This window comes from Semicossyphus pulcher, unplaced genomic scaffold, assembly GCF_022749685.1.
Source record: "Semicossyphus pulcher isolate SPU_LCO1_2020_fin unplaced genomic scaffold, fSemPul1.0.p SCAF_17, whole genome shotgun sequence".
NCBI lineage: Eukaryota > Metazoa > Chordata > Actinopteri > Labriformes > Labridae > Semicossyphus > Semicossyphus pulcher.
In genome coordinates this window covers 14,641,444-14,664,260 of record NW_027211681.1, presented here as the reverse complement: position 1 = coordinate 14,664,260, position 22,817 = coordinate 14,641,444, and the positions used below count along the sequence as shown (strand labels likewise).

Sequence of the window (22,817 nt, the reverse complement as noted above, 5' to 3'; positions counted from 1 at the left end):
TTTAGTTGTTGCTGCACGTCTACTTACAGCAGTTGAAATGCACTGAATACTGGGGATGTGCTTAGACTACAGTAAGACCAACGCCCTTTGTAAACAGAAATAGACATATGACAGGATGTTAACCATTCAAAAAGTATCTCATGCCATAGTTTATCGGGATATGGCACGTTTCTCTCTAGAACCCTGGCATTGCCCAACCAGCGGAAGTGGTGGATATTGCCTTGAGAAAAAAAAAGTGAGCTTTAAACAGCCACATCAGCATCCTGATGGATGACGAGATAAGAGGGGTGTGTGGTTTAAAAGGAGCGGCAGACTTTGAGTAAGTCACTCCTTGCTGCAGAGTCGTCCTGTTCACCCTCACCGCCACCATGACCTTCAACGGCAACTGGAAAATCGATCGCAATGACAACTATGAGAAATTCATGGAACAAATGGGTGAGTGAAGTCAAACTGCTGATAACATGTTAATGGTACTGTGTTGCATATTATAAGTGGACTTTAATGGATTGTTTAAAAAAAAATACATTGTTGCCATGGCTACTCTGTGTAAAGGATGAAAATAAAATAATGACCAATGAGGACGTTTAAAGAGCTTGAGTCAGAGCAGCTCATCAGCCAGACATGTCTAATGAAGATAGATTATAAGTATAAATGTTATTTTAATCTGTCCAATCATTATGTCAGTTAAAGGATACGTTTTTCTTAACACTCTGATAGAAAACTGAATAAAATACTGGAGCTTCGGTGTCACTTAAACACTCTGTAGCACAATGACACACTGAGCATGTTATTTGGCTTATGTAACTACTCACCCTCTGCACACACAACAAACAAAGGAACTACCTGTGCATGAAAAGTGATTAAATCCTGCCACCCTTCCTCTGATTGTTCAGAGTCTATTGAACATATTCAATGTGTCTGTTGATAGGAATTAACATGGTGAAGAGGAAGCTGGCTGCTCACGACAACCTCAAGATAACCCTTGAACAGACTGGAGACAAGTTTCATGTCAAGGAGAGCAGTAATTTCCGCACCCTGGAAATGGACTTCACCCTGGGGGTCACCTTTGAGTACAGCCTTGCAGATGGAACAGAACTATCAGTAAGTTAACGTTGCATCTATTGGGGCACATTTTTTACACAAAACATTCATTCATTACTCTTAAAATTATTCAGAGACAAAACATTTTCTAGATTATTTTATCTTAATTTAGCAATTTTGTTTAGTTCTGGTCATTTGTTTAGGCCTAGGCTATATACTAAGCACAAGCTTCAATTACTTTAGACTTTGAACCTTTAGGCTGCGAGAAAGTGTTCACTTGTTAGCTATGAAAACAATCCAAATATTAAGGTGTGACTTTTATTGTTGTAATCCGTGTGCAAAGTTGATTTCACTCTCATAAATCTGTCAACCAGTACTGCCTGCCCTCACACTTCTGCAAAACCCTTTCCATGTATTATTCATGCCATGAGTACATTTCATGTTTGACCCTGCAGGGCTCATGGATCATGGAGGGAGACATGTTGAAGGGGGTTTTCGTCAGAAAGGACAATGGAAAGCAACTGACAACAACCAGGATCGTCCAAGGAGATGAACTCATACAGGTAGGGTGAACATTTATGCAAGGCAACAAAAAAATCACAATTTTCCATTTGCATAGCTTTGATACAGGCTCTTTTACCATGTTTATCTGATATTCAAGCACTTACTCCTTCTGTAAATCTTGAGTTATGTATATCACTCAAAATCAGATTCCATTATGAGTTAAGGAGTAAATCCTTTTGATAATTCAGCCGAATGCAGAAACTATGAAGCTATATAATAACGGTATCATATATCTTTTACCAACAGAGCTACAACTATGAAGGTGTGGACGCAAAGAGGATTTTCAAGAAGTTTTAGACCAAAACGATCAATTGGAACTTTAAAAGTGACATTTGAGACTTCAGGATTACATACAGTATTGTGTTGAATTATCAACTATCTACACCAATATAACCTTTGACATATGCACTACTTGTAATGCCTGTACAGGTTTTGAAACAGTTTTGAAATGCACATTTTGATACCTGCAGTAATAAAGTCATTCTGTAACTCGCTGTTTCTGTTTTTCTCTCTTGTGTGATGTAAAAAAACAAAAACAAAAAACATACACAGTGAATTGACTGATTTTAAGAGTGATACAATAATTTAAACTTTATTCAACAATGAATAAAAATAAAATATATATAATGTACAAAAATATAAAGTGTAGACAGATTTCATATGTTTCTTTAAATTGATCTGTACTTACACAAGTCATGAAGCATTCACTGAAGCACCAACAACTCAATTCAACAGTAATGTCAGGCTGAATCCTAACCACACACGGAGGTGTATGACACAAAGGATACAGTTCCTGCACACCAGGCCACATCAGCCAGTAACGCATCGGATAAAATCAGTGACATAATGCGTTGAGTTCTCTATTGTTCTTGAGTGTTGATGCAGGACAGTCTAATTGGGATCTGTCCCCGTGTATTCAGCACAAGATAAAAGATATGGATTGATGCAATGCCAGCTGCGACATTATGTGACACAGGACAAAAAGACCTTTTGTCAAACAGGCCTACTGAGTATATAAAGCCTTACTGTGACGGATCATGGATGCAAGAGGAAAACCAATTTCTTTTTTCTCCGAACCCGCTCACAAACACACAGGCATGCATGCATATTTGATAATAGTAAAGTTAGCACTGAAAGAAATTCAGGTATTATACATTCTTTCAAACTGGGAAGCTTTGTCGTACATGAGGTGGGATGCACTCGCTACTTCAAGCACACAACTCTGCAGCTGACATTTGAGCATGTCAATGGAGAGTTTTGCCGCTTACCACTGTGGTCGTAGCTTCCAAGTCTGAAAGGGCATTTAGGGATACTTCTGGAATACTGGCCCTGGCACGAATCCTAAGCCCTGAGCCCCCTTCCCCTCCCCGGTCTCTCTCTCTCTCTCTCACACACACACACACACACACACACATACAGTACAATGTTGGTCAGATATGTCACTTTTAGCATTGCATATTTAAAAGTTTTGCATGACATCCTCCAATCCCTTTCATTCATCGCCCTCATCCATCATTGTGGTTTCGCTAACAAAGAACACGTCCCACAGAAAATGTCAAGGCACTCTCGATACAACTGAAGACACAAAATTCAGAATCTAAAATACAGCTCGAGTAAAAACAACAAATTCCTATTTTTACAGATAACAAAAATACTTGAATAACAGGACAGATACTGTGAATAAATGATAGAACCATTAGTCACGTAAGAATCTACAAAACCAATTTGCAGGGAGACAACATGAAGCTAATCTGATTCATATACTTAGACTGAACCTCATCTAATCCAATAGTTTAGCAGTTTGGATATCCAGTGAATATATAAGATATATTTAAAATTAGAGTACAATGAGTGTTTTATTATTACTCAAGCACAATCAACTTGTGTAAAGGCATCTTTCTCTTATTTGAGAGATTAGACTACTTCATTAAATAAATTCCTTATAGGTCAGTTTCATTGTATGCCTTCATTTTCTTCAATTCAAACAGTGTCAATAAATAAACCATGACCAATGCAAGCAGATGCTTAAATCATCCGTTAAGTGTGATAACATTAATTTCACACCGTCTTTTGGTGTCAGACAGCACAAGCACAACACACACAAACACAGCAAATTTAGAGATTAAATGTGTCCGGTTGGAATAGTCAGAGAAATACCTGGATAAAGGTTATCGTGGATAGACAAAAGTGCTGAGTGGAAACAAAATAAGTGGCAGGGTGTTTAGGAAAAGACTTGGCAATCTAGTGAGCACAAGAGAAAGTTAGTATCAATATTTGAACAACACTGATTTGTATATGTTCTCGGGAATGTCTGATGTACATAATACAAAGCCTTAAAAGTACCAAAACCTGTTTTTTTAAAGAAATCTTAAAGTAATTTCGAGTCAATGCATAGTATATTTTGGACAGTTGGTTGTTTTCCAGCGTACTGTTTGCATCATATGTTTATATATACAATGGATGCATAATCAAAAGTATGTGTCCTTGCATGGGCAAGAGAAGAGTTTCCAAAACTATAATTAAAAATCACTATTTAATGAATTTAATACAAATAAGTTAAATCCAATAGAATTTCTGTCCAGTATTATCATGCTCATGCTTATGCTGTACACAGAGCTAGTGAGACTTCGTAAAGGCCACATGCAGGTTTCAGAACATTAGTCCTATGAACAAGAATAATTGTTGTGTTGTATGGTCAATACCAGATAGGCATATTAATTATATTGGCGTCATTATGAAAATACCTGCAAATACAGACCTGTTTAAATCCGTCTACTTTAAAAGGAAGACTGAAAAAATACATTTTGACATCACTGCGAGTTACAAAAAAAGGTTTACAAGAACCAGCACAATCGAAGGTAGAGTACACTAGGAGATATGGTCGTACAGTATATAGTGACCTATTAAATAAACCGAGGGCTGCCCCCACTTCAGAACATTATAGTTTGAATATTAGAGTGCTCGACTGTCACATAGAGCTATACTTATTTATGCATGGTGGCATGAAATCTGCTGATAATGTTCCAGCAAAATGAAAACATGAGAAATAAAAAAAGAAGAACAAAGATCTCTGTGAACACATTTCTGCAGCCAATGAGGTTGGCTGCTACGGGGCAGCTCTCAGTCACTCATTAACACACACGTTGTAAAAGAACTGATAAATGATAACAGTTAAAACAAATCGGTAACTGAATATACGGAAATGTTGCAATGTCTCTTCCCTGGTGAACTTAAGCCCTCAACATGCATAAATTTAATTTGGCTGCCTTGATATTACTCCTTTGACAGTTTGTATTAAATGAACAACCTTAAATCTGCTGCTGCAAACGTTCGGTCTGTAGGTTTTATTTTGTTGTTTAAAATGACATCATATTAAGTATCTTCAACATCTTTTTATGTCAACATGCTGGGATTTTTCATCACACCTCCTACTTTCATCTTGGTATAATAACTGTACAGACCACAGTGCACTTCATCCAACTGTGGCTCACCGTAAACTCTCATGCCTTTCTTGCAATATATCGGTAGATCTTCAATTCTGCAACGCTTCGGCAGAACTGCTTTACAGATACAAAAATAAACACCTTTGTGCAAACTGAAAACAGTTTGGTTGAAACAAAACCTGCTTTCAGCAATACTGCGGGATAATGGAAGACAGTATACACGAGAGTTGATAATCCATCAAACAAAATGCAACAGCATTTAGAAATAGCTTTGACTCATGTGACAAGCTTGCATAAACATATTCCACTTAGTTTAGAGATGTCTGGCTTCAGGACATATTTCCATTCTGTAAACTCTTTGGCATCCAGTTGGTACTCTACTGACCGCTGCTCATCCATGTAAACAAACTTCACCAAGTAACACTCATAAAAAACCACGTTCATCCAGTCCTTTGGCTGTCACTGGGTTCCATTTTGCAGTGGGTTTATTGCTATTATGGCCTGTAAAGAAACAAAACAAAAAGAAATGAAAATCTAAATTATGTTTTATGGTTCACCCTGTGTACATTTACACATAAAGAAAGAAAACATTTGTATCATTTTGTCTTTTTCAAAAAGTGTCCGGTAGGAGTGGGAAAAATACAAAAAATATTTTATGTCGTTTTATAAGATGATATTGTGGTTTATACGGTAAAATAAGGGTTTTAAAAATGTCAGACAGGAATGCACCTGACAAATCAAGGCAGTTTATAATAATAATGTAGAAATCATGAAAATCTATTCATGCCCTACCATTGTCCTGCTGATTGATTTGCAACATTGTCCTCAATGGCCGAGAACAACCAGATATGAAAGGAAAAGCTACAGCATAAACAGTATGATTAAGTCTCAGGTGGTTGAACTGAGGTTTGCGAGAGAGGCTTACTTGTTTCAGGTCTTGCTTTTGGCACATCTTGTGAGTGTGTGTCAGGTGGGAGTGTGTGGCTGGTATCTCTGCGCTCAGTCACGACCACTGTCCGTGGCACTGTGGCAGAGAGGACAAGAGGCCTCTGGTTGTGGTACTTGAGACGGTATGTTTCCGTCATACAGTTATCCACATTGAAGTACGTTGTCAGAGAAACCTCTTGAGCTGGCACTGCCTGTTCGCCCCTGCACCTGGTTAGTCTTTCCTCACTGTCACATGATGACGGGGTGCTCCTCTCTGGGTCCGAGCCCGACTTGGAGCTTGCATCTGAGAGGGTTCTGAGGCCTGACATGTCAGGCTTCCTGTGAGGACTGACAAACGATGTGGAGGAAAGACGAGGGCTTGACGGAAAGGTTTCTTGAAGCATCCTTGGACGAAACACTGCGTGGCTTGTTTCACCCTGGTGAGGAGGGATACGCTGGGTTGGTCGGAGGTGAGGCGACCCTGTTGTGCCCGGCTGGCGCTGATTGTTCGGTTGGAGAGGCTCTGCAGTCACATTGCTGGGAGGGTGGTATGGAAGAGTCATGTGAGGACACTGGGATTCGGAGGTGACGGACTCACTGTTGCTAGAGCGGTAAGAGTTTTCTCTGTCCTCGGGCTCAGAGAGAGCCAGATCATCGGAGCTGTTCCATTCTGAGCTGCTGGTTTTTGTGATGTGCCTCAGGGCTGTACTTTCTCCACTGTGCTGCTCACTCTGCCGGTTATCTGAAGCATTGGAGTCCCTCTCTGAAGACGCTGCTTTTCTGGAGGTACTAGAAGTGTACTTTGATTTCCGTCTACTAGAGAGAAGTGTTGTAGAGAATGATCATTAAATATAATGTAAATTTTATTCATTACAACAAGTTGAATATAGTTTATTTTACCTTGAACTTGGACTGCACTTTAGATGGGAATGTGAAACTTGGTCGTGGTTCTTTCCCTGAGGTTTGGGTTGATGTTTACCTATAATACAAAGAAGATTAAAAAAATGAAAGCAAATGAGACGCTGAAAAATACATAAGTATTACAAAGCTGTTTAGCAGTCCTGCTGTGGATATGTCTGCTCTATTGTGACAAGTAGCTTTTCACATCCTGTAATTAGAGCAAAAAGTAGCCTGATGTATTTTTGTCTTCTGACCTTTTCTTCTCTGCAGAGTTAATTTAAGTAGAGCATGTGTAAATGTGCGAAACTGCTAATGTGCAGTGCTATATAGGAAAGTATTAGGAAAACAACAAATGAAAGACATTGGGCATAAAACAATAGATACGAAGAACAAGATTAGAGCCTGAGTGCTGAGATTAATAACTTGTTTTTGCCGAATTTTGAGGTTTAAATCAAAATCCTGAGAATGAAGTGAAAAAGCAACTAAATTGCAGGTTTTAGACTTTAATCTCAAAATTGAGATTCTCAGAATTCCAAGATTAAAGCTGGCATACACACGTTATTTCAGGTGAAAAGTGAGGTGAAAATGAAAGCATGATTAATTGGCAGGAAATCTTTGCTACACCAGCATTAGCAACAACCACTGACACTGCAACGTAACCCAACAAAAGCAAGACGGGCTTATATCTGTCTGTCAATAAACGCAATAATTAGTGGCTTATGTTTTAGAGATAAAGCTATCATTACATCCACCTGAAGTTGTTCTTCCCCTGGGCAAGTGAGCTGCTAACTTCATGTTCCTGTAATATCTAAATGTGTTTTTCTTTACCAAGAGTAGAGCAGTCAGCATTGTATGTGTAGTATGAATTATTTTGCTTAAATAGCAGAGCTCCACCACTTTGTTCACTTCCTCCTTATCCTTTCCCTAATTATGAACCAGGCAAACAGATGCACATGTGTACAGCAAAGCAAAACTCATCAAAAGACCAAGCAGACAAAGTCATCTACACACCCGGCCATGAAACCATTGTCTTCTCGGGACACAGGGGGGCAGCAGCAGACTGTTAAATCTCTCACAGCTGGATAAACCAGTCAGCACACGCGCTCTGAGCACCAGCGCAGCGTGGTGCTGAATTCCTTCCCTTTAAAAATAGATGTGTCATTTTTTTTTCTTTGCTGTTGCCCTGGAGAGGTCCATGCAAGGATAAAAGCTGTAGCTGTTGGTTGGAAACACTGGCTCAAGATGCTCATAGCCTCAATAAAGTGTAACACACTCCGAGTACTGAATGAAAAAGGAAGATATTTATGACAATGCCAGCAGTTATGTCCAGCTGTGCTATCTCAATGAGCTTTGTGGGATTATCATCAGATTACTGCCTGTGCTTGGCTGACTGGGTGAAGAGGTGAAAGAAACCAATCCAAGCTCATAAAACAACTCAGACATGAATCAATCGTCAATTATGCTGACTTTACTGGTGTCAGAGGCAGCTCACATTTCATCTGTTACACAAACAGAAATAAAGGAAAAGAGAAAAACAAACTCCTCCCGTGGAGAGTTTGGCTTTCTTGTGACTGGAACCTACTTACATAAAGAGAAAAGTAACCTTTCTGACTCTTTAAATTCAAATTGTGTAGCTTTTACATGAACACTGACTTGAAACAACCCAGTGTGTACAGTATGTTTTGTGTTTACCAATCTGTTGGACTGCAGGACTTAATTCTTACTTCCTTGTAAATCTATTCCTGGAAGTATTTGCAGATTAAATAAGAGTTGTAACCGACCCCGAGCAGTGACGTGTTTTCTTTCCTTTACGCTCTTCGTCAAGTTGTCATTTTCATGTCATGCTATTTTTGTTGGGTGTGTCTCATTCTTTCTCTTTCTTATCTTTTTTTAAACATTAGCGTTTAAAGTGTGAGATGATTATATCATCTAAACTGGACATTAACTGAGCTTAATACTCAAGAAAGACACATTACCAGTAGAAACGCTAACCAATTTGTTGAGGTATTTTTACACAAACTGAACTTATCACAAGCTAAATATTTACTGCTTCTGGAAAATGGAAAGGAAGGTAATAAAGTCTTGGAACTTACCATTATGTGATGGTGAGGACGTTACACTTGATTTGGCATCGCCTCCTTTTTGGTGCAGCTGACTAAAAAAAATAAAACACTGAAATTATTCTCAGCATTTTATCAATCAATTATGTTCTCAAAATTACTCAAACAGAAACAACTGACAAACTTTCAAGGTCTTTTAAAGCTTGTTTAATCATTGTATTAATTATTGTTGTTTTAAAAGGCCTTGAGGACAGTTTAGATGTTGGTGCTAGCTACGTTTTTATTCGGTGACGGTGGTTAATTTAAGATTTGAAATGAAAGTCTTCCATTAAATTTGGAGTTAAATTTAGATTTTTAATTACGATGATTAGACAACAATGTATAAAGTTAAGTTGAGAGCACTATTATTACCTGTACTCCCTAGTACCCTGCCCTCTTTGTCACATAAAGTACATCAAATTCAAGAGTTATAACTCCCAGCTTGATTACCAATAAAACTTCTGATATCTTCCAGTGATTTATTTTTTTACCCTATCTTTGGACAATTCCAATTACATCCATTTAAATCTTCTGGAAATTTGGTTTAAAATACTTAGAATGTATAAATGATATCAAAGTTAAGAGTCTCCTCAAAAAAACGTAACTTAATAAACATTGATAACTATTCATTATATTTTAATTTTATCTAATAAAAGCTTTCTGTTTAGATAATTTCTCAAGCCTGGGCGTTTTGGTTTTCTTGGCTCTGTATACAGCTATACCGCAATGGACAATCAGTGTTGTCTAAATTTATATGTTATAACAGCCTAATTCAGAATCAGAGGAAGTATTTATTTTAGTTGATCAGTGAACGGTGAGTTACAAAATGCTGTTCTATCCATATTAGCTGTGAGTAGAGTAGATTGCAAACACGTTGGCTGAGAATTTGTTCTCAAAGCTAAGACTTTAATGCTTAATGATGGCTCTGTATCTTGAGCTAGTGTCGTATTTTTATGGAGCTAAACTCCCTCTGCCAATGTTCAACAACCCTTGACAAAAATAGATTAACAACAACCTGCACTAAACCTCGCCTGCCGAAAATAGACAACTGTGGTTGACAGACAACACTCGCTTTTGTCAATATTCAGCGGAGAAGGACGATCAATCTTGGTGTAAACGGCCAAATAGTTTATGATTCCTTCACGGGACCACTTATATTTATTTGCACAACCACACCCAATTCAAAACCAATATCAGGGAAGTTTACAAAAGCCTGTATTACAACTATTTTCAAATAAAGATGCTAAGTACTGTACACAAGACCTTAAATTACATAATTAGAATGTTATTGTGGTTATGGGTTTACAGGGGCTTTCAAGGAAAATATAACACTTTTGTAGTGCTTTCAATGAGGTAGGTGAATACTCTTACTTACCAACTTAAATAATAATGTAAGTATACAGTTTCGTAAGCATATAAAATTGCTTCCTGCATGTTAATTATCTTTAAAGGTATAGAATACGAGAGCTTCATTTTTTATGAAAATTTCAATCAAACACTTCAACCCACAGTTGTTTCTTACCTTTGCAAATGTGCCTCTGGAGTTGTTCTCTGGTCTTTAACAACAAAGCAATCAACGCCAGGCGAGTCTGGGTTGGTCGAGCCACTGCTGAGTCTATCACTGCTCTCATAGCCAGACTCTGTCCTCTGGATGGTCCAGGTATCACTACGCAGCAGCGTCTTGGGGCCACCCTTAAGTCTGCTGCCTCTCTGTTGGTTGGCCCTGCTCTCTGACTCCACAGAGCTGTGGCTCTCAGTCTCATGACGCTGCTCGTCCTCATAAATTGTCATTAAACATTTCTTACGATCCTCTCTGGTTCTTACATATTCCCGGTCTCGGCTCTGTTCACTGTGCACTCTTTCCTGGGATGAAGGCTTACTGTGCCGCGGGCTGTCATGTTGCTGTTGACGACGCTGTTCCAGTTCGTTCAGTACAGTGTCCACATTTAAGACCTCCCGAATGGGTCTCCACGTGGACTTGGATTTATTGTGGCTCCCTTCATTTCCACCTTTTTCCCATGGCTCCTGACAGCTGTCCTGATCGTAGCGACTTGGAGATGTGTTATTCTTCCGACTGTGCCCAGCACCTTGTGTACCAAAGGAGTTTCCACGTGGCTCCTGAGATCCTCTGCTTGAATGGTTTGATGACTTCTCAGTGCGTGGATGTGTTTTTGATTTTTGGTCCATCGTAGGCCTAGGACCATTTTCTGGAGATGAAGATCTTGCATGTGCCATTTCTAGAGAGAGTTGACATGGATTATTGGTAGAATGACCATTTCAAACATGTACTGACCTACAGTTGTTAGCAACATTGGCTTGCCCCATTTGTCTTTTTTTGCCTCTTTATTTTTAGAGTTTCTCTTACACCTATGGTGCAGGCACAATGCTTTACCTTTGTGTTGCGATGGGTCCATTCTCCGATGCCCCCTATCCTTTTTTGATGTGTCACTTGGCCTCTTCAAATGTTCTGTAAAAGGCTCCTGGAATTTCTTGGGACTTCCAAGTGGATGTTTCACTGAGGAAAAAAATAACACATTGGCAGATGAGTAATTGTTCAGACTTTTTGGTGCTCTTAAGTAACCTTTTCTGACTGGTGACAGCAGTCAAGGAAAAAGAAAATTAATACTTAGCCCCAAGTTCCTTTAAATGCATAAAGCATCACTGGGTATTAATGACTAATAACACGTGCTGGGCTCAAATTAAATTGGCAGGGTTTTGAAACTGAGGTATTTAGCTTAAAGTGACAGGGTCAGCTCTCTGGCTTTCTGACAATAGCCGTGTTTCCAGTAAGTATAAGGTTTTTTTTAAGGAAAGATGTGAAGATGAGGCGAATTAGCCCAATGACTTGTTTAAAAGCTACACCTGTGCTTCAATAATCAAAAATGTTCAGCGCTCAAGGCCCCCACAAATCCCGACTTTTGGAAAGTACGATCACCAGAGCAGTTCCTGGGACTTTTTTTAGATCCTGGTCCCTGCAGTAGAAATGATCCAAAGCCCCCCAGAAGTCCCTAGTCCCTGGGCAAAGTTCCTGCTATAGAAACGCAGGTCAAGTCTATCCAGCAAGGTGAATCTGACTCTTCCTCTGTTACTACAAATTCAAATGCAGCACTGCAAGAGACCTAAAAAAAGGACAGATTCCAGTGGATCATTAGCTTAAAATACACTACTGCTGCCACATTTGCCAACCCTGTGGCGTGTTTCTTTAACTGCAGCAAGCAGGTCACTGTGAAAAACAGAAATGCTGTGAACATCTGCCACCACATAACACATTTACCCAACAACTAACATACACTCAACTCCTCCTGGACAACTTTTTACAGCATTGTTTCCTGCTTTTTATTTGTGTCCTTATTCTATTAATACTGCACTAAAGGAAGATTTATAACAATATAATAAATAATCTCACTGAAAACACTTCTTTAAAAAAATGCATAAAACCGTGTGCAAGTCAATGTTACAACAGAGAAGAGTAACAGGAGTGAGTAAGCGTGGATTTCCAGATTTGATCATGTAGCTTAATGCTGATATTGAACAAATACTAATTTTAGTACACCTTACACAACTGCCATGTAATTTACCAATACACACTTCGCCATGTAACCACAAGCTCTACTGTGACTCTCAGGCTTACTAATGCAAGTATAACATTGCAGGACAGTTATTTTTGCATGTTGAATGTAATAGTAGCTAGGATAAACGATGATACATGATAGCTACCACCACTATGAACTACAGGGCAAATAACATGGCTTCACTAAACCACAACATAAACCAATTAACCAAAGATATAACAGTAGATAATGCATTCAACACTTACTCTTTAAAAAGAAACCATAGCCATATCTCACTCAAAAAGGAACAAAAGAATAACTTACACATATTTTCATAGAAACAAGAATCCAGTCCCATGCCAGTCAAAGAGTCTGGGTAACACACTAAAGCAAAACAATCCATCTAAACAGGCAAAGGTGCCATTGCCAAAACACCAAGCGGATAAATTAATGGATGCCAACATGGAAAACGTCTAAGGGAGGAGTGAGAACTGTGGAGCAGAAGCATGAGTGCGCTTGGCCACAGGAGTAGGGATTAGGGAGGGAGGCGTGGGTGGTAATCTGCGTGCAACAGAGGCATCATCCTCATGTCAAGTTCAAGCCAGCACACAGGGCAGGACAATCTTTCTACCCACGGTTTAACAGCACTCTCTAAATCCCAATTCAAATCGTAACTGTAATTTGCAGAGTGAATTTGTTTGTTGTCGTACTGACAGTGTTTTTTTAATTTAATTTTACTTAGTGATACTTTATGGAAAATGTTCAGATACTATAATAGATTTAAATTCATGGAAAGGAAATTAATAGACAAAGTGAAATTGAGAAACACTCTGATCCCTCTTATTATTTGCTGATACAGGATACACTATGTAGCAGTTTCATTTCACCTCAAGTTACCTGACTCATCACAAAGGATTATCTTAATTACTGTGATTGCCGTCTGGTAGCAACTTGCCTCTATTAATGGAAAAAAGTAACAAATTGTACGAATCCAATAGATAACCCATATATTCTTTATTTGTAGATGAGTACAAGGTTTATGTGCACCTTTTGAATTTTGTGATCATGTGTGTACAGCTGTATTCACTTAAACCATTGTATAGCCTTAAGTCTGTCTAAGATAGCAGCAGCATAATGCTACTTCACACTTTTGGCACCATGTTACAGTGAGACTTTATAACTTTATACATTTTTTTTGGTGGCAAAATGTATTGGCATATTAGAAATAGTTTTTTGGCACCTTACAAATTTTAGTTGTGTTTACTATGATAATGATGTAAAAATATAAGTATACATATAGATGTTTAAAGTATATGTATGTGTTTAATTATTATTTGATAATCTTGGGGTACTCTGGACCAAGCTACACATGCAAAGTCGCGGGAAATCGAAAGGGATAACGAGTTCATCCACTTGGACACATATGCTTATAAAAACATTTGAACAAACTTCAGCTTTAGTCATGACTTTACATCTTATTGTGCAAGATGACTATATTGACTGAGCTTTAATTAAAAATAATAAAATAATTCATCCGTTGCCTCAAAAAAAAAAAAAGACCCTATAATTGGGCTCAAAAGCAGACCAGAGTGTTGTGTAATTATTTTGGCAACTAACTGGGTCTAAGTAGAATAATCATTAGTGAGGTTTATGTTTGATTTATGTTAGTAAGCAATAATGCATGACAAAGGTTCCTGATATTAGTAAAAAAAAAAAAAATGGCGGCAAATGTGATTATTGCACTTTTACCTCTACCAATTTTAAGAGGAAAAACTTTAACTATAGTTTAAAAGGCAAGTTCACATCTTATCTATGATAATGTTTAAAATAGAAGTAAACGTATTACAACATATACATTGTGAAATTTATCTCTATAATAGTACATACTGTTTTTATTTTGATGCCTGAATTTACACTTACATCTTAAAAAGCGTCTCACAAGTGAAGGTTAGATGTGCTGATACCTGGAGGATTGTCTCACCTGTCGTGTCACCATTTACTTGGGCTTTGTACCGAGGACACATGCTGGTTTGTCTTGGCGCATCTTCATTAGAAACTGGAGAGCCCTCAGGGTTGGTGTAAAACAAAAGAAGTGGCTGGAAATGTCCCCTGATACATTTAGAGGCGACATCTTTCCATTTGGATCCAATCTGAGCAAAAGGAAAGCATGACATACTGTATGAGCCTTTGACCCACAGTAACAGGTAATACACTTTTGAACTGGGATAAAGCCGATTAATAGCAGAGTTCCTGACCTCCTTTACAGTAGCATCATCAAAAAACATCCATTTTGAAGATTTGGTGTGATAGGCAAAGGCTGAGTAATGTTTACTGGAAAAGCAGATCATCCCCACCAGATGTAGCTCACTCCGTTTGGCATTTTCATCAGTGACACGGTTGAAAAGCTGAAAGAGGGCAAATTGAGATAAGTTTGATCTCCACATACTGCTCACTGGTAGATGTCAAATCCTATGTGCGTAAAATGTGTGTTTTTGATGACCTATAAAATACTTTTTTTTTTAGGTCACAGCAATCATGTAGAGATTTATGGAAGTTTTAGAGCAATTCTCTAACATCAGAACTGGCACTCCTCTCTGTAGCCGAGTGATGCAGACAGATAGGGGTGTCTATCTGGGGTATTGATTTGCACTGTTCGCTATTTGAGTGGGCACAATTGAATTATAACCTCATTTTCCACCATTATTATTAATGTGACAAGATGAATATTTGATACGAGTCCTTTTCAGGAACAGTGGATATTATAAACATAATATAGCAAATAGAAGCATATAGATGCATGCATGTGAGCAGCATATTCTGTTTGGATATCCCAAAACAGGCCTGATAAATTCAGAATTGAAATCGTGCCACCCCCAGACATAATTAATTTATTTTTGTTGTCTGGCAAGGTGTGCTTCAGCTCTTACCCCACACAGGTTCAAACGTGGGCCAAGTGACCGAATGACATCATCTGTAAGATCAGACTGCTCAGCATCCCATACAAATCCAATTGTGACGATCTCTGGACAGTTCATGAGCACACGGCGGATCTTGATACTTTGACCACAGTTGCTCTGCAAAATAAAAATAAAAACATATGAAGCTCCATTTAAATACCAACAAACATATAGAATAGTAAGTGGTGAGAGGTAACGCTACCTAGCGTCAACCTACGGGCTAAAAACGGCACATTCTTAGAAAGAGTTGGATTTTGCTACAAGCCAGGCCGAATGTCCTTGATCCTTATGTTGTATACATTGTATTTGAATTAAACACAAGATACTTGCGCCCCAATGATAAGGATAAGCGCTCAGTGAAGAAACCCCTCCCCTTGTGCCCTCGTCCCAATACTTATAATTCACCTACCACATGACCCTCAGTGGTCACCGCAACCCAAGCAGCATTCCCAACTTCAATAGACCCATTCTTTACACTGTCTAATGTGGCATTTTATTTTGTGGGGATTTAGCCGTTTTAAAGGCTCGCCTCCTTATGTTCAAATAATCAACCAAAATGAGTTCCCTCCCAACACGTTTAGCAATGGCCATGCTGCTGCATTGTGCGTTGGGTCTTTAGAAGGTTAAAAGGCAGCAGTAGTAAGAACGGGTTATGGTCAATGTACCAGTCAGCAGTTTACAATATACAATTAAAAATGTAACCATTATTTTCATATAATCATGCTTATTGGGATTCCTGTACATAAGTCTGAGTGGAGAGGAAGGTGGGTGTAAGTTTAATCAACCATTCTCAATGTGACTGCACTGAGAAAAATGATTCATGGGGTTAGTTTGTAAAGCTTGAAATCAAGAGCCTTTTCTACATAAAAAAGGTAAGTTTGTTACATATACATGTTTTATTCAGTTAATAACTTATTTTAAGAAGTTTGTCAAACTGAGAATATAGAAATCTGTCTTAACTCAGTAATATATTCATTTCGAATGGACATTTCTGTGTCCACTCAGCAAGAGACAATATTTAGTTAGTGCAACTTGTAAATCTATTAAGCATCCTTTAAAAGCTGAGTAAGACTGGATTTGCCCGCACTTGTTTTCCCCAAAGGCCACGCCTGCTGCAAGAAAGTGGAGGGAGAGAAACAGAGGTTGCATCATTTCAATCTAATTTAACGTTACTGGGTGAGCACTTTTTGCTTTGTTTAATTTGCAACACTTAATGACTGACTGTTTAAACACACAGTGCAAGGAATCGTTTTTTACACAATACTAAAAGCAGGTTTTCAGTTAACTGTTCATTAAGCTATTGTAATGTGGTAGACTTTAAGCTAACGTTTGTTTGTGCTAGCTAGCTGAGTCTTTCTGTTTTGTTTTGTTTTGTTTTGTTTTGTTTTGTTTTGGAGAATGATGTTAATTGGCAATTAACGTACATTAAATTAATTATTATTCATTAGAAGCAGAGCACAAATTAATTGTGAAATTATTTTTCTTTTGTTATTTCATGATTGCAATCTTTAAAATGATCAATCTAACATATACAGTTGAGATAGGTAATTGGTATAGGTCAGGCATTGGAAACATCATCCTTCACTCTCTTTCCTAGTGATGTTATTATAAAAAGCTCATCTTCATTGAGGTTCAACTGAACATTTTTTATTTTTCTTATTCACAGGATGATTCTGTGGAAAGAAGGAGAGAGGTGGCTATCCGAGGCTTAGTGGTGTATCTCAGAGAAAAGGAGGAAGATCTCTTTAAAGATCAGTTGGTAGGTAAATTGAAAACTTAATTTCATAGTATAGTCTCTGTTTTACTGCCATTTTTAAATATTATGACCTATAAATACTAACATTTTCTCTGACCTACTTACGCCAGGATGGTGGAGGAGATAATACCGATGAAGTGATGAAGATTGTCATTAACAGAGGTGCCACAACATCTGATCCAGCCAGTGCAAAGATTGTGCTTGAGGGAACAGCAGCCATATGTGTAACTTCACAAGTTTTTGGAGCTTGTGTACACGATTTAAGTTAACACTCATTCGGGTGTGGTTAATTTTTTTTTGTCTAATTATTATTGGAAGTGGGCATGTGTTTTTGTTCAAAATGATGAAAATCATTTACTGTTTAAGTTTTCTAATAAACGGTTTGCTCATAAAACAGGAATTTCTATGTGTAATTTATTTTAACTTAGGTAAATTAAGTTACTAGTACACAAAAAAAGGGCAAACAAATGGACTTTTATGAGCAGAATAAAGGCAAAATAAATGAGTAGGAATAACTTAAATTGAATAATTTGACTACTTAAAAACATCAAAACGTTTTAATTAGAATTCAGTTGGTTCAACTTATTTAACCTTGTTGAGGACAAGAAATGTCATGTTGATTGTACTAGACTAACTCTCGTGGGATTTACTCAATAATGGCTTAGTTGAAAGTACTTAAAAAGATCCATGCAAATTGTTACCTTAATTTTTTTAAGTTGAGCCAGTGTATTATTTTTTAGAGTGTGGTAGCCTGATTTAAATTCCAACCTTTAATCACCCAATCCATTAAACTTTGTTTAGCACCTTTTAAACAGCTTAGTTCAGTTCAAAGTCGTTTCACACATGATAAACAAGCTGATAATAAGACATAAAAAAGTGTAATAATATCAATATGAACAAAAACAGTAAAATAAAATAAGGCTTCTGTATTAAATTGAAGGTTTCACTATCTTTGGCACAACTAACCGACCCTGCCAGAGGACCTGAGGGTCCGCACTGGTTCATGTAACTATTACTACATCATTATTTTTCACTGGGTTATCTACATCATCTTAGATGTGCTTTATATATAATTTGATGAGTTTTGAACTGGTTATGAAACACACTTAGTTTTATTACGGGTGCTTCAATATGACCGACAAAAGCAAACCATAAAATCAGCTAGAAAATGACTTATTTCTTTCTGGTTATTTTTAATGCCTACAACCACTGCCACTAGGTCAGTGTGAGACAAAGGGATTTACATCTCACAGACCAGAAGTGCCTTCGTTTACAGCAAAGTATCAATCTGAGTGCTATGTTAGCCAGTTAGTATGAATATATTATAACAGCATGTACAGGACAGGATGGGCATAGAGGTAACATGCTGCTATCTCCACATGTGCAGCCAAAGTCGACGCAAAAAAAAGTTCCTCAAGGTTGCTTAAAGTAGGCCATCTTTGGAACACTATAACTTCACCACAACCAAACCACATTAATCTGCATCACATTTACACAGCCTAGTGTTGGATTGTGCTAGCACCGCGGCTGTCTTTTCCCAAGTCCTCAAGTATTCTCCTTTACATCTCTGATTGAACCCACTGAGATTAAAGTGAAATAAATGTGTTCTTTTATAAAGCATACTTATCCTTTATGTTTATGTCTCAGTCATAAATAAATTAGGATATTTCTCGAAAGGTCAGAGCAATGGGTTGTTGCTTTGTCTCAGCTCTCCAACTCATGAGACTTTATCACTTTAAAATCTTACAATTACAACAAATACAAAGATGGAAAAGAGCCAGAGACTATGTGTTATCCTCACATCAGTATCATTAACTCTGTATGTAGCTCACAGCTTGTCGGACATAATGAGTTAAAGTAAAACAGCACTCAGCTTCACCACACTGATGCACGCCGTAGAGGAAGACAGCATTAGAAAATACAGATGAGAGAAAAACTGGATATGCCCTTACTGCTATTTATATCCTAACAGTAGTCTGGCACCGTCTCCTCCCGGCCGCTTCAAGTGCAGTGTCACAGCACAAAGTACAGAGTGTACTCTGCGTAGCTGCAAGATTCAAGTTTGTGTCCAATTTACAGTGGCATGCTAACTGTTAAGCTAAATTATTCAGTTATAGCTGACTTTAAAGAATCAGCATTTACTAAATGGTTCAGTTAAGACAAATGTTCTGAGAAAACAGCAGAACAGGGAAAGTTACCGAGCCACCGCTTTTTAAAGATGTTTCACTTATTGAGAAAAGCGTCACATTAAATCGCACAAGAACAATTAATCACATACCGGGCAGCTTCGGAGGTCACCTGTGTTGTTTGCTGCCTGCAGCAATTCTCCAAACATGTCTGACCTGAGCCGCTCGCTCTTCCCCATCATGCGGTCAACCTGTTGGCTGTGAACAAAAACAGAGACTGTGTAGAAAGTAGAACACTGTCCCACATATTATATCTTTAACTCTGTGGATAGACTTCACAACGACAGTCTTTGTATATTCAACGTTTGACAAAAACAGAAACTGTGTTCCAGTTATCACACTGACATGTTGTGAATTGTAGTGTAGATTTCCTGGCCACTTTATAAGGCATACTGATTCATTTTATGGAATCCAGTTAAATAGATCTGCCACAAATTCTACATGTAGAAAGTATGTATGTGTTCTGTGTGGTATAGCATTTAATCTGACAGGTGTACCTCATAAAAGGGACACTGAGTGTACATTATATTATGCACCACAGTTTTATTAAGATTTATAAAGTTATTTTTTAAATATCTATATGTTTTGAACAGCTGTATAAAAATGAATATAGTTGATCCTGCTGACGATCATCCTCCAATGAGCTTTGATACCATTTAATGAAAACCCAATAACTTTTTGCACTGTGCAGATTATCCTTATTTATTCACTCTTTGCTTTGACAGGACTGAAGCAAACATGTATGCAGAAAATGAGCTGGGCCTGCGTGGTGAACTTGTTGCACAAAAGAAAAAAGTAGCCACAAATTAGAACTTAAAAGGAAACCAAACAAGTATAAGGTCATCTTTATACTTTGGGAATTAGTTCATATTGTATGTAGCAAAAACACAAAAATGAGAGACTCAAGCTCTGATCTGATCTGTTAAAAGACAGGAAGGAAATTGATCTAAGATGCTTAAAATTGCAATCAAATAATTATCTAGTAACCTTACTTAATACTTTGACATTTAAATCAGGATTAGCACTCTGGCCTGATTTTTGTTTCCCAAATTTTTAAGCCATGGCAGTAAATCAAGTACTTACCATAAAGCAGTGGTTGAGACGTAATGTACGAGTTCGGTGAATGGATGTGGGTCTGAAGATGCGCCACAACAGCGACACACAAACTGTAAAAGACATGATGCACATTATTTTACAGGTTACAGCTTTTGTTTGCATTTCATTTTCATTGACATCAACTCTTACATTTAGTGTGGGAAGCTTTTTGTTTATTACTATTATTCTACATACAATAATACTCTCTCTACTGTAAAAAATGTACATCGGATTTGTGTGCCCGTGTACTTTACATGAATACCCATCTAAGTTCAGTACTGTGGTTTATAATAGCAGATAAAATGACAACAGTTACCTGCTCATAAAGCATCATTGCGAACTTCTGATGGGTGATGCAGGACTTGGATGAACAAGCATCAGTCGCAGCGTCTGAAACAATGTGCAAATGAATTCGCTCCAGGATGTTCTCCTGTATTAGAAATAAGAGCAGAAACACACTGAATATATGCAAACACACATGCTGCACGGGACTATTGCAGTTATAAACACAAACATTTCCGATTCTGTCTGTCCACACCTTAAAAAATGTAATTCTATAACACTTATGCTCACTGAATTTCACATTAAAACTACTGGATTTTTTTACAATGAGCTCAATCTAAACAACATAGAACATTATACAGGACTATAAGAAAATTTAAGATGATGGAGCACAACAAAAAACATTTAACAAACAAAAGGCAAATCTAATAAATTACGTCAAATAAACATGCCTATGGTTTAAGAAGCAAGAGGCAAAAATTCCTGTATGTACTTAAAATATAGTTTAAAAAGAACAATAATGTCAGTAGCCTCTGCTTCTCTTTACCTTCAGTGTCACAGAGGAAGAAGCACCATAACATTGTTTAATACAAAGTTACTCTGAAAAGGTCTTCCATTGAATATTACTTTGATTAAAAGCCAAAGGCACCGTGTCAACGTACAAAGCACTCAGCAGCATCATCCATCAGGCCGAGCTGGAAGCGTTGCTCATCTTTGAATGTTTCAGCTAGAGCGTTTCGCAGGCTGTCGGAGGGAAGCACTCGCTCTCTGCTCTGCTGGAACTGGCTGAAGATACTCTGAGGAAGACAGACAGTAATTAGTTGCTGCCCTCAAGAAAAGAATTTGTAAATTACCTTTGTTTCAACACTATTTTCTACTTCCATATGCAGCTGTTATAGCATCAAAGGCATAAAATATACATGGATTGCCAGTATTATTCTATAATCCTATAAATAATGCCAGATTGAGTTCAAAGTACAGAATCAGTACAAACCTTCAAAGCGCAGAAAATGCAGGCATCACCGAGACAGAAGTGACCTGAGAGCTGTCTCAAACTCCTCCGGAAAATGTCCAGCTGCCAAAGCACCTGCGAGGGTTAAACAACAGCCACTCAGCAAAAGACTGACATGAACTCAAACCAATTTATTTTTTATTTAAGACTTTCAGAAGCTCCAGTTGAAGAGAATATCCTTTAAATGCCTTTGTGTAATATGAAGGGTTTGGTAGCACCGACACACCCACTGAAAATTAACTCTGTCGCTTTTTTCAGCTTTAAAATCATTTTCAGCTCATTATTTTTGGTTTGCTGGTTCATGTGGAGTCCCAGCATCCCTCACTAACCCACACATAAAATAAACATGCCCAGCTCACACACGTCATTGAGACAATGCCAGTACAAAGAGTTTGAAAAAAAAAAAAGGTACCAGCTACAAACTGATGTTTTATTCAGAAGTTTTGGGCGCATGGAAAAACAGGGATTCTACCACATTGCTTCATTCTGCTGACTAATGTTAATATAATGTTTCCTTAAATGTTCACCAATAGAAAGATTGGTTTGTGACACTTTCAGCAGAGTTTTTGTCAGTTATTTAGAGCTGATAGAAAATGGTTCTCACCTGAACAGCGCTGTTCAGGAAGCAGCTATTTTGGCCGGGCTCATTCAGCAGGCCTTTGGTGAGCGCGAGAGACAGCATGCTCCCAGGCTGGTAGGATTTCTTCAGGCCTCCTCCGGGTTTCTTAAACATCTTCACCCATGCCATGGAGTTAGAGCCTGCAACTGAGGAAAGAAAAATCATCAGGATTTGACATGTTTCGCCTGTGAGGTATTCAGTGAGACGGTGCTGCCTGTGTTGTCTGTAACATCTAAACTACCAGAATTCAATGAATACTAGAATGGCCATGGCAGTTCATTCTGACTGTTCATACATTATTCACATATAATTAAAATTACCAGTTTTATCTTAGAATAAATACATCTGTAATGTTAGGATAGGTAAAGTTTCAGAAAGGGTTGTG

General features: G+C 37.9%; 2 protein-coding genes across 2 annotated transcripts; one reads left to right on the top strand and one right to left on the bottom strand.

Moving 5' to 3' along the window:
• Nucleotides 1-344: 344 nt before the first annotated feature.
• Nucleotides 345-2,038, top strand: fabp2 (fatty acid binding protein 2, intestinal). Its single transcript, XM_069666150.1, has 4 exons — nt 345-435; nt 929-1,101; nt 1,497-1,604; nt 1,852-2,038. Exons 1-4 carry the CDS (start codon nt 369-371, stop codon nt 1,900-1,902), a joined length of 399 nt encoding a protein of 132 aa, XP_069522251.1. The 5' UTR covers nt 345-368; the 3' UTR covers nt 1,903-2,038.
• Nucleotides 2,039-5,412: 3,374 nt separating this feature from the next.
• On the bottom strand, nt 5,413-22,576 carry usp53b (ubiquitin specific peptidase 53b). Its single transcript, XM_069666146.1, has 15 exons — nt 22,418-22,576; nt 21,796-21,888; nt 21,464-21,598; nt 20,836-20,949; nt 20,508-20,590; nt 19,517-19,622; nt 15,453-15,599; nt 14,781-14,930; nt 14,507-14,675; nt 11,367-11,489; nt 10,497-11,211; nt 8,969-9,030; nt 6,876-6,954; nt 5,974-6,788; nt 5,413-5,549 (listed from the first exon to the last, which is right to left on the bottom strand). The coding sequence occupies exons 1-15, from the start codon at nt 22,559-22,561 to the stop codon at nt 5,473-5,475; spliced, it is 3,012 nt and encodes a 1,003-aa protein (XP_069522247.1). The 5' UTR covers nt 22,562-22,576; the 3' UTR covers nt 5,413-5,472.
• Nucleotides 22,577-22,817: the final 241 nt, after the last annotated feature.